We start from the raw sequence: 12890 nt of genomic DNA on the forward strand, positions 1-12890 counted from the left end.
AGAAAATCCCAAATGGGGTCATGAAGGGTCTGAAGTGACTGGACATTTCTCTGTCTCATTGTTGCTTCATGAAACTGGTATTGCTCAATTTAGGGAGCTTCCTGGTCTCTTCAAACCTTGTTTATTTGGTGTTTGTACTTTTATTATAGATTCCATACAAATATAAGCTGATTTTTTTGTTAAATAAGCGCCCCTCCCCCCCGCCCCTGCCCCTGTATGAAAGACTGGGTCTGCATCTCACCCAGGCTGGAAGTGCAGCAGCAATTCATTCATTCATTCATTCATTCATTCATTCATTCATTCATTCATTCATTCATTCATTCGTTCATCCATCCATCCATCTATCTATCTATCTATTATTTATTCATTTACTTAATCATTCATTTATCTATTTATTCATCTTCCCACCCCACCCATTTATTTAATTATTTATCCACTCACCCATTCATTCACTTATTTTTTTTTGTCTCAAGGTCCTTTTATTTATTTATTTTTCTGTCATAAAAGTATTTTATTATTTTCTAGTTATGTGTAGAAATAATTTTCAACATTTGTTTTTACCAAATTTTTCTCCTTCCCTCTCTTCCCTCCCCCTCCCCAAGACAGAAAGCAATCTGATATAGGTTATATATGTACAATCACATTAAACATATTTCTGCATCAGTCATATTGTGAAAGAAGAATCAGAACAAAAGGTAAAAAACTCAAAAAACAAAAAAGTAGAAACAGTATGGTTCAATTGCAGTGGCTATTTATGGGCCCAATTTTACCACTGATTGGCTTGGGAGCTTTGAGATCTGTTTTTAGCTCTTTTCTTTTTGTTTGTTGTTTTTCTTTTCTTTTTGTTTTTAGCTCTTTCTATGAGTCTTGCCCTTTCCCTGATTCTAGGCACCTCTCCAGCTCTTTCACTGATTCTGGATTGGTCTTTGGCTTTATTTCTCATTGGCTCTTTCTTTGATGTGGGGTCTGTTTCTAGCTCTGTCTCTAGATGTTCCTTTAATTCTATGTCTGTCTCTAGTACTCTATTATTCCAGATTGAACTCCAGAACTTAGATTGACTCTAGGTCAGTCCCTTGTTCCCTCTCACTCTATGTCCATTTCTAGCTCCTTTTCTGAGTCTGTGTTTTTCTGACTCCTGATGTGACTCTAGCTCTTTATCTGATTCTGGGTCTGTCTTGAGCTCTTTCTCATATGCTAGCTTTTTTTTTTTTTTCAAGTCTCCAAGATTAAGACTCATTCTAGGCTCTTATTTGCAGATGCACCACGGACACCTGATATGATCTCCTTTCTAGAGCCAGAGAATGGTCTTTGGGGTATCCTGCACTGTCACGTGGATAGTGAGCCCCGGTCTGAGCTGACCCTTTATCATGGAAGCCATTTTATTGCTTCAACCCGATCTGGAAGCCGTCATTATCCCCACATTCAAGTATCAACCTCCTACAACACTCTGAGGGTGGATATCCAGGATATGAATGCCAAAGACCAGGGAGAGTATGTGTGCTTGGCATCCAATGCCCTTGGCACTGCTTCTTCTTCTGTGTACTTTGGAACAAGAGGTGAGTGAAGAACTCTCAGGGAAATCAGGAAGGAATTCATTTGGTCCCTTCCCCTGCTCTAAGGAAGAATCATACAACCTTGTCTGTTTCTCTCTCTCTCTCTCTCTCTCTCCCTCTCTCCCCATACCCCCCTCTCTCTGGGTCTGTGTGTAATCTCTGGAGGAGATGCCACCACTTTCTCTGAATGACACATTCTATAGCTTCCCAACATTGAGAGATAGAGAGAAAGTTCTCTCTGAGGTCTGCCATGAAATTTTCTGTTTTCAATTTGGATGGTTCTTTCTCATTTCACCAATTCTATGGCATTCAACAAACACTAAGCACCTACTATGTGCATAACACTGCTGGGTGCTGAGAATACAGTCAAAAAGAACATAGTCCCTGGCTTCAAGGAGCTTACAATCTCAGTAGAAACAGATGAACTCACTACCATTCAGACAGGATCACTATGTCCACCTACAGAGATGTTCCAGACCTCCTAAGAGGTAGGGGGGTAACCAGGACCAGAATAGAATCAAGAACAAAGACAAAATAAATCTCAATCCAACAGCCGGAGTCATGGGTAGGGGCAGAAGTGAAAGCTTCACGTGGGCTGGGACCATGTATACTGCTGGGGCCGACACTGATTCTGTGTGCACTTTTCTCTCTTGGTTCTCCTGTCACCTATCTGCCCACCACTCCTCAGTCTCCTTGGCTGGATCATTACCCATATCCCGATGCTGGTTGTGGGTGTACCCCAAGGCTTTGTCCTGGGCTGCCATTTCTTCTTTTTGTGCACTCTGTTTCAGTGATCTCCCTGCAAAGGTAGAGTTAGTGGAAACCATTTCTATGAAGATAATGATTGCTCTACTGCTGCTCTCATGGCTCCCCCAAGCTCTGGTCTCACATCTCTAACTACTGCTGGGTATCTATCTCCACCTGGACATTCGAAGACATCTCAAACTTAGTTTGCCCAAAATGGAACTTTCTGTCCTTTACCCTAAACCCTCCCTTCTTCCTAATTTCCTTATTTCTGTCAAAGGCATCATGATTCCTGCTGTCACTCCAGTTCATTCTTCAGCTAAACTTCATCCTTAACTCTCCACTCTCCCTATTTACACATCCATTTAGTTGCCAAGCCTTGTCAATTCCATCTCATTGTTCACCTTGCTCCTCACCAAACCACTACTCTTGTTCACCCTCTTCTTCCACCTTCTTCTCCTCTGCCACCCCATCACTTTGGACTTGAATTATTGCAATAGTGTCCTTCCTAACTTGTCTGCCTGCCTCTGGCTTCTCTCCTTTATAGCCAATTCACCCACATCCTCCACAAAAATGTCATTCTTTTTTTTCCCAATTTTTATCCCTCTTTCCCGCTCTCCCCTTCCCCCTCCCTGAGGTGGCAAACAATCACATATGGGTTAGACATATGTGATTATGTAAAACATTACCATATTTGGAATTTTATACAAGAAAACTTGATTAAAAGAAAAAAATGAAAGAAAGCAAAAAAATAGCATGCTTCAGTCTGTTCAATCAATATCAGTTCTTTCTTTGGAGGTGGATAGTATGTTTCATCAATAGTCCTTTGGGATTGTCTTGGATCATTGTATTATTGAGAATAGTCAAGTCTTTCACAGTTCTTCATCAAACAATATTGCTGCCTCTGTGCACGATGTTCTCTTGGTTCTGCTCCCTTCACAATACATTGTTTTACACATGTCTTTCCAAGCCTTTCTGAAGTCATCCTGATTGTCATTTCTTATAGCAGAATAGTATTCCATCACCATCATATACCACAGTTTGTTTAGCCATTCCCCACTTGGTGCACATTCCTTTGATTTCCAAGTCTTAGCCACCACAAAAAGAGCTGCTATAAATATTTTTGTACAAATAGGTCTTTTTCTATTTTTGAGGATAAAAATGACATTCCTAAAGCACCATTCAGACTATGTCTGCCCTCTACTCAGAGTTCCAGGATCCCTACTGCCTCTGGGACAGTCTACAGGTGCTCCTATACTTGGCATTTAAAATCCTTTACACTCTACCATTATAGCCTAATTATACATTACTCTTCCTCACAGACTCACTCTGGCTTATTCATTGTTCCTTGTATTCATCATTTCATTTTCCACCTATGTACCATTGGAAAGGCTATTCTCCATTCTGGAAATGTGGTCCCTCCTTATCCACTTCTTCAAAGCTCAGATCAGGTGCCATCTCCTATAAGAAGCTTTTTTGATTCTCCTAGATGCTAGTGTCCAGCTCTCACTCCCATTGCTTTTCTTTTCTTTTCTTTTTTGGGCTGGGCAATGCAAGTTAAGTGACTTGCCCAGGGTAACACAACTAGTAAATGTCAAGTGTCTGAGGCTGAATTTGAACTAAGGTCCTCCTGAATCCAGGGCTGGTGCTTTATCCACTGTGCCACCTAGCTGCCAACTCTTTTCTTTTTTTTTAAACATAAAGGTATTTTATTATTTTCTAGTTACATGTACAGATCGTTTTTGACATTTGTTTTTATAAGATTTCTAGTTCCAAATTTTTCTCTCCAACTCCCTTCCTTTCCTCCTCCCCAAGACAGCAAGCAATCTGATATAACCATTGCTTTTCTATAGTTTGCATTGGCTTTTATGTGTACCTCTGGTTCTTTCCTTCCATCCTTTGCTCCTTGGAAGCCCTATGAGGGCAGAGCGTGTTGCTCTTTGTCTTTGTATTTACAGTACCTGGGCCTGACTTAATATAATAATATAGGTCCTTAATAAGCATTTGATTTAAGTGACAAGAAGAGCTAAAGATGGCTTAAGCAGGTAATGGAGATATATGTTTGGGATGTGGAGAAACCAGGGAGCCTTCTAAGGGGACTTTTTCACTTGGGTCTTACAGTTCTTGATGCCTTGAGCCTGTATCAGCTGCTCTTCATCATCTTCATGGTGTTGTCTTGCTGCCTATTGCTGCTCTTGGGTCTGGGGGCCATTTACATCTGGAACAGGTAAAACTGTCTGAAAAGGTATCTTCTTGATTTTCTTCATCTCCTTTTTCCATCTCCTCCTCCTCTTCCCCTTTTCTTTCTTCCCCTCCTCTTCCCTCTCTTCCTCTGCCTTCTCTTTCTTTTTATTTTCCTTCTCCTCCTTCTTCTCTTCTTCCTCCCCCTCCCTTTTCTTCTCCTCCTCTCCTCCTCCCCTTTCTTCCTCTTATCCTCCTCTTCTTTTTTCCTTCTCCTCTTTCTCTTCTTCCTCCTTCTACTCCTCCCCTCCTCCTCTTTCTTATCCTCCTCCTCTTCCTCCCCCTTTTTCTCCTCCTCCTCATCTTCTTTCTTTTTATTTTTCTTCTTTTCTTCCCCTCACCACTTTGAAGCATATGTATATTATTTTAATATTTGTAAAGTGCTAATGTGTCTAAGGCAAAATCTGAACTCTTCTTCATGATGACAGTGATTACTACTCCTCTTGCTGCTATTACTATTGCACAAATATGTAGTGCTTTATGGTTACAAAGCTCTTTATATACATTGTTTTGTTCAAATTTCACAACCACCCTAGGAAGTAGGGAGAGCAGGCATCATTATTTCCATTTTAGAGATGAGGAAAATCAAGCTTAGACAAATCAACTCCCTCTCTGGGGAATAAATATAAATGAAGGGGTTATAGACTATGGCTTCTTAGGGCCCTTCTAGCTCTGAATTTATGAGCCAATGACCCTCTGATTCTTACTAGCTATGAAATGATTCACTCATAAATTCACTCATCTAGATGATCCTTGTTTTCCTCATCTGTAAAATGGGGATAATGATGCCTGTTCTGTCTATGTTTTTTGGCCCCAGCAACTAAGGAAGGGTCATGATGGGGTGTGGACTTGGTTTAGATCCTTTGGTTTGTGAGATTAAAATTGGATATTAGATCATAAATCTACCCTACTTAACCTTTCCCTTAATTTATCTCCCAGACTAGTAAATGGAAGAAGCTTCTGGTTTTCTAGATAGAACTTTTATTGTATGGTAGTCACAAGGTGATGTTGATTAGAAGGATAGGAAAGTAGAAATACAATACAAATCGTCTTAAGTCCAGGCTTAGTCTATATTCCATATAAAACTCACCAAAAGCCGAGGGCCACCTTTGGGGAGAGAGACCGAGTCAAGCGCGTGCTGTTAACTGAGAGCCGGGCCGAGTCAAACTCCAGTCCGCGTCTGTCTGTGCAGCGCAGCCAGGAGACCAGTAGAGCAGGAAAAAAAGCCCCACTTCCGTTCTCTCCTTGCCTTTTAAGCTCCCACTCCGGAAGTCGAGTGCTCAGCAGGCAATCTGGCGTGCGTCGCAGGCAGACTGGTGTGCGTAGCTCATGCTGTTGGTCTCCTCCCCAAAAGGGTGGTCCTAAGAAAAACTAGCGTCTCTCCATTATCTAACCGACTGTTAAAACTTTTTACCACAGGTTGTAGAAATCAGTCTCCTCATCCACTTTTTCCTCCTACAGGAAAAACCTCTTCTATAAATTGAATCCAGATGAGAACCTGGTAGAGATGGCTTCCCAGAAAGAGAAACCCCAGGTATCTTTGCTTTGTTCTCTAGTTTAGCAATGCATTCTCTGCTCTAGTTTCCCTTTCCTGGGAGCACTCTTGGAGATGTATACTTGTCAGTTAATTTGATACATAAAGTTGGGGGACAGGGGTAGGGCAAGAGATGGGGGAGAAGGGGATAGAAAATAAGTATTTACATAACATCTACAATGTACCAGGAACTGTGCTAGGCACTTTTACAAATGTCTCATTTGATCCTCATAACACCGTTCTAAGGTAGGTGCTATTATTATCACCATTTTATAGTTGAGGAAACTGAAGCAAACAGAGGTTAAGTGACTTTCCCAGGGTCACAAAGCTATTAAGTGTCTCAGTCCAGATTTGAAGTCAGGTCTTCCTTACTCCAAGCTCAGCACTCTATCCACTGCACCACAAGTTACCTTCATCTCTTCTCCAAGAGAACAAAGAAGATAGGAAGGCTCATGGCAAATTGAGTAGCTACATTCTGGATCGAGGCCCTAAGACCAGAATAAAAAGAACCCCTGTCTGGGGTCTGGAGTTGTTTATTACATCCCCCAAGATATGGTTTGCCTCCTTGGAGTCATCCTCAATTCTTCCTTCTTTTTCACTACCCTTTTGCCACCCTCATCCTCATTATGTCTCTCACATCCTGTTTCACACCCCATTCACCACACTAGTTTCATCCTCTTACCTGCCTTCCTAATTGATCATCCTGTATCTTTTACCCCTTCTAGGCAGACTTTGCTGATTCATTCCCTCAGCCTTTAATGGATTCAGCTTTGACTGTTGTGTTTGTGTTTGTTTACAAGGTTCTGATCTCTTTGCTCTCATGCTTTATCTCTCACTAGAAATGTAGTAGAGTAGAAGGCACCGTGTGCCATTTTTCCTCTCTTTCCTCTGGTCTGGAGTTTTATAGTAATTGCCCCAAAGCACCTGGGATATCATTTGGGTCAATACTCCAACCACTATGATAGCAATAAGACAAGAACAAGAATTTAAAGTCATAGCCATTGACAAAGAAGAGAAAAAAATTATCCTTCTTTGTAACTTGTTTAGAAAACCTTAGTGCAGTGGATAGAGCACCAGCCCTGGAGTCAGGAGGACCTGAGTTCAAATCCGGCCTCAGACACTTAACACTTACTAGCTGTGTGACCCTGGGCAAGTCACTTAACCCCAATTGCCTCACAAAACAAAAACAAAGAAACAAAAAAAAAAGAGAGAGAGAGAGAAAACCTTAGAGAACTAGCAAAGAAAGTATTCATGACATTGAATAGTTTCAGTAAAGTAGCAGGATGAAAAATAAATCTATAAAGGTATGTAGCATTCTTATATAGCCCCCACCCCCACCCCAGTCAAAGCCTTTTTAAATCTCTGTTTCCTTTTTTTTTTTTTTTTATACAGTTAGATACTCCCTCCCTGTCCCACAATCACCCTTTGGGAAATCATTTTCCCAGTTGCTGACAACATATAAAATTTATCACTCGCTTTGCTCATTTAGTGATGAATTGTTTTACTCTCAACTACACTGGCCAATAGTCCTAACCCATCACAGGATTAGTTTTTTAAGTCTTTCTTTTTTGGTAAAGGCCTGCCAGAGCTTGGACTCCATTGGTTAGACATTGAGACCTCACGGGGGTATAACTAGGGATTTTGGTACCTGGGCGCAAATTTAGCTGAAGGAGGGCTTCAATTCTTATTGGATGTTATTGTGCTAAGGCAACCCATTTTCTAGACAGTCTGGTTGGGGCTCCTATGGACATATGACACCTGTCCTCTCAATTCCTGGGAAGAGAGGCTATGGAATTATAGATTTAGAGCTGAGAGGGAACTAAGAGATCAATGGATTTAACTTCTTCATTTTACAGATGAGGAAACTGAGCCAGTAAATGACAGTCAGGATTTGATTAGGGGCTAAGTCTGAGGCAGTGTGAAGCTTCCTGGCCCAAACAAGGGCCTTTTATGAGCCTTTTATCTTGGTTTAATGAGTGCTGTGCTCTTTCCACTGACTGGAGCCATGGTTTTTGGTTTTTTTGTTTTTGTTTTTGTTTTTGTTTTTGCCCCACAGGTGGAAGAAATAGAAATCAGGGAACCTGAAGACCTTGCCAAGGAATCAGAAGTAGATCTCACTAGGTCCAGTGATAATGTCCTGATGAATTCTGGCTTCACCAGACCAGATCTGGATACCTTCCTCTAAATTTCCAACTTCCAGAGCATCCTGGGAAATGGTTAGTAGAAATATGGGAGGGACAGATTGTGCTCTCCCCTTGCCCATCTCTTGTGGACTGTTGCCTTCAATGGGGATTCTGAAGAAGGAGTTAATAATATTACCTCCCCCCAATCTTATTCCTCCTCTCCCTTTCCCCCTTGCCCCCTTTCTCCCTTTCCTATCTAATCCTCCTCCTTCTTATCTCCTCCATAATTGTCCATTTCACCTCTTCTCCTAGAAACCCCAGGAGGTCAATGGAAGCCTTTGAGAACTCTACATGCTTTTAGCTTCCTGTCCTCACATCTCTTCTTTTTCTCCTTGGTAAGATGGAAAACTAGGAGTTGTGTTTTGGGGTTTGTCCCCTGAGGTAAACCTATCAGCATCCTATCAGCATCAGGGAAGCAGCCTGGTGTGAAGGAAAGAGGACTGGACTTGGAGTCAGCAAGCCTCTCTGCTTGTGAGAATCTTGACGAGTCACTTAAACTTTCTGGACCTCTTCATCCTCATTTGTAAAATGAAGGCTTTGGACTGGATGATCTCTATCGCCCCCTCAGCTCAAAAATAGGTGATCCTGTGATTGTCGCCACTATGATGTTCAGGTTTTGTGGAGATAAACTACAATATTTCTCCCTGGAAAGATGTTCTTCCTGTGATTCCCATCTCCATTTCTGTTCCAGAACTGTGATGAATACCAGAAGGAAATCTAAGGGATTCCTTTCTTCTCTAGGGACTAGAGTGAAGGAGTAGTGTTCCCCTAACCTCCATCCCAGCCCCTCTCTTTTACCAGAGGTCATGGTATTTTCTAGATAGCCAGCTAAAAGTTCCCTTTGAAAGCCCTCCATCCCATTAGCTCTCCTAACATCCTAATTCCCTCATTTCTATGAAAGGTCCCATTCTGGGGTCTTCTGATGCCTATAATGGAGTGGAAGGAAATTTTGATGTGGGGAAAATCACCTTCATCTCCCTCTCTGCCTCAGAATAAATATTTTTCTACATCTCCCTCCTTTTTCTGTCTCTAATTGGTTTACCTCTCCTCTGAGACTACCCTCAATTTATCCAATATATACTTAATTGTGTGTTGTCATTTGCATGGTATCTTCCTCCTTAGACTGTCCCCCTTGAGGTCAGGGAGGATGGGTTTTAAAAACCCTTCTTTGTATCTCACCACTCAATATAGTGCCTGGCATATAGCAAGCACTTAAGAAATGCTTTTTTTTTTTTTTTTTTTGGTGAGGCAATGGGGGTTAAGTGACTTGCCCAGGGTCACACAGCTAGTAAGTGTCAAGTGTCTGAGGCCAGATTTGAACTCAGGTCTTCCTGAATCCAGGGCCAGTGCTTTACCACTGCACCATCCAGCTGCCCCAAGAAATGCTTTTTAATTGAATGGACTTAGTCTGTGGTTATCTGATTTTATTTTCCTGTATGCTCTTTAAACCATGATGTAGTCTGGATGCTTTCCAAAATCTCTGCCATCCCCATCACTATCACTGCCCAACCATGACTTTCGACTGCCACTTAAGTGTCATCAGCATCAAACACCATAAAGATCACCACCACCATCTTTACTATCCATCACTGGCATCACCATCACCTTTACTATTCCCCTTATCACTATCGCCATCAGAGACATGAGCTCCACAGCCATTACAATTCCCATCATTAGCACTACCCCATCATGATCATGACCATCACTGCTGCCATGATTGTGACCATCGGTGCCATCATGATCTATGCCGTTGTCTATCCCTGTCCTCACCATCACCACAGTCACTACCAGTAATGCCATCTTCACCACCACCATTATCTTTACTAGATTTCTTTCTTCTTCTCCATCACCATTAACACCATCTTCACACCATCTCCTTCCCCATTGCTATCACTTCACCATGTCACTATCACTACTGACCTCACCATCACCTTTATTATTACCACTTTTATCCTCACCATTAATATGATATCACGGCGAGAGAGAGTGGGCAGGACACAAACAAGGGTAAGAACCCCTGAATTCATAAATGTTTAACTGACTGACCTCTCAATTGTGACACCTAGTGGTTAAAGATTGGTATACCATGGATGACTGGTGAAATGACCCACAGTCCCAGGTTAAACCTCCTTGGTGTATAATTCCCAAACACAAACCAGGTGGTTGCTTGGGGCTTCACCTCACATTCAGGAGGCTAGATGCAGCCTTTCTGCCTGCCTCTGCTGGCCCAACTTCTGACTCAATCATAGCCAGCAAATAGTGGCTGGCTTCCTGAGGCCAAAAAGATCTAATAACAGATCTTTTTTGCATCTCTAGTATAAATTTGAATTGGTCATAGTGAATAATTTTGACTATATTACTAGTCTTTTTCATAGCATTTTATTTAAAAATTTGCATTAATATGTGTTAGATATTATTAAATAGTTCTCTTTCCTTGCTTTATCTTCTTCTTCTTCTTTTTTTTTTTTTGCGGGGCAGCGAGAGTTAAGTGACTTGCCCAAGGTCCAAGGTCACACAGCTAGTAAGTGTCAAGTGTCTGAGGCTGGATTTGAACTCAGGTACTCCTGAATCTAGGGCCAGTGCTCTATCCACTGTGCCACCTAGCTGCCCCTGGCTATATCTCTTTTAATGAATTGTTGTTGACAAAAGAAACCAGCACTGATTGTGATGTATCCTCTGCACTTAGCTCATCTCTTCTCAGTTGGCAGATGCACCAAACAATCCTTGAAGTCATTCCAGACATGTAGGATGTGTCAGAGATTGTAATCTATTGATGTAGCCTTTGGGACCCCAGCATCACTTATTTGCAGAGCCTTGTGAGGCACTGGAGGTGGACTCTAGTAGAAGAATGATAATTAGATTGGTGATGATAATATAATAAAAAAGTTCATTTACATATTTGCATGTAATATATAAATGTGGTCAGGCCATTTCAATCAGTTAGCTCAGAGTGTGGTGCTAATGACATTATCCCCATTGGGGCCAATTTGTCCTTTCAACCCTAGTGCTGACCAAAAGTCTATTGTGTCAAGCCCTTTGTCTTACGGGTTCCTCTGGAGCCATCTCAGTTGTACCCAGGCTTTGGGAAAAGTGGCTACCCATCAGATTTATTCTTGGATCACATCTCTGGGAAGGTAGGACTCTATGGAGAATACAGACAGCTTTCATAAAGAAATCAAGGACACAGAACTTGGAGAGTATGAGATTTGATGGAAGAGTGTCTGGATCCTGGCAAACAGAGTTGAAACCCAGGATAAACAAGAAAATAGTAAGAAAGAATTTAGTTACTGCCAATGGGTTCAGATCACTAGATGTATCCCTGCATAAAGATGGGGAAGGGTATCAGTGGAATCATCCAATCAATTCACTCCACTTATAGTTACTAACTGGGGCATTTATAAGGAGAGAATGTTTTTATTGAGTCAATCAACTCAAAGCATCCCCCAAATCCTTAATCAGTTTGGAAGGAGAAAAATGCTTCTAGCCATTGGATGAAATGACATGATGCTACACAGGAAATGTCTTGGGATTGGCTGAAGAGAATTGGCTGAGTATCTGAATGCAAAAAGCGATGGCTAGGGACAGCTAGGTGGTGCAGTGGATAAAGCATCAGCCCTGGATTCAGGAGGACCTGAGTTCAAATCCGGCCTCAGACACTTGACACTTACTAGCTGTGTGACCTTGGGCAAGTCACTTAACCCTCACTGCCCTGCAGAAATGCAGAAAAACACAAAAAAAACCACCAAAAAAGCAATGGCTGATGGCTAGATGGCAGTTTATATGGAAAAAAACCACACCCAACATTAGGCTCTATAGGAGGCAACAAACCCAATGTGAGTCCACACTGTGACATGGTTTTTTGTCTGTGAACTCAAACTTAGGTTGTATTGAGGGGTATGATGTCCCAAAGGAGAGAACTGATAGTTCCATTTTACTTGTCAGCTAGTCAAGAAGCATTTATTAAGTGCTTACTAAGTGCCGAGTGCTGGGGATGCAAAGGCAAGGGAAGTCTCCAGCTCAAATTGTAGTGGGGAGAATGCATGTAAATAACCAGGTACATCCAGATGCATAGAGTAGATGTAGGTAATCTCAGAACAGAAGACCATAGCAGGTGGAGGCAGAACCACTGGATGAAGTGGGGTAGGAGCTGAGGTTGGAGCTAAGTCTTAAGGGAAGTAAAGAAGCTAAGAGTTGGGTGTGAAGGAAAAGCACTCCCAAAAAGCATTCAAGCTCTGGAGAATGGCCAGTGCAAAGACACAGAGAGGGAAAGTGGAGTGATATCCAGTAGGACAGTGTGAAAGAGAAAAAAGCGTAAGAAGACTAGAAAGGTAGAAGGCAGTGGAAAGCTTAAAATGCCCAACTGAGGATTTCATATTTGAGGTAATAAGGAGCCACTCGTGTTTATTGAATGGGGGAGGGTGTGCACGGTTATGGGGCAGCTAGGTGGCTCAGGGGATAGAGTGCCAGGCCTAGAGTCAGGAAGACTCATCTTCCTGAGTGCAAATTTGACCTTGCCACCACAAAAAGAGCAGCTATAAATATTTTTGTACATGTGGGTACTTTTCCCTTTTCCATGATCTCTTTGGGGAAAAGACCCAAAAGTGGTATTGTTGGGTCAAAGGGTATGCACAGATT

The 12890-nt window shown here is 41.9% G+C and overlaps 1 protein-coding gene across 1 annotated transcript in view; it reads left to right on the forward strand.

The window, feature by feature from the left end:
• SIGLEC1 (sialic acid binding Ig like lectin 1) overlaps positions 1-8650 on the forward strand; it is a 38983-nt gene extending 30333 nt beyond the window's left edge. Inside the window, exons 18-22 of the mRNA XM_043989060.1 lie at positions 1257-1556; positions 4419-4524; positions 6000-6072; positions 8129-8288; positions 8508-8650. Coding sequence (XP_043844995.1) covers positions 1257-1556; positions 4419-4524; positions 6000-6072; positions 8129-8257 — 608 coding nt within the window. The 3' untranslated portion in view covers positions 8258-8288; positions 8508-8650. The remainder of the gene's footprint in view (positions 1-1256; positions 1557-4418; positions 4525-5999; positions 6073-8128; positions 8289-8507) is intronic.
• Positions 8651-12890: the final 4240 nt, after the last annotated feature.

The sequence above is a fragment of the Dromiciops gliroides genome, chromosome 2, assembly GCF_019393635.1.
Source record: "Dromiciops gliroides isolate mDroGli1 chromosome 2, mDroGli1.pri, whole genome shotgun sequence".
NCBI classification, from domain to species: domain Eukaryota; kingdom Metazoa; phylum Chordata; class Mammalia; order Microbiotheria; family Microbiotheriidae; genus Dromiciops; species Dromiciops gliroides.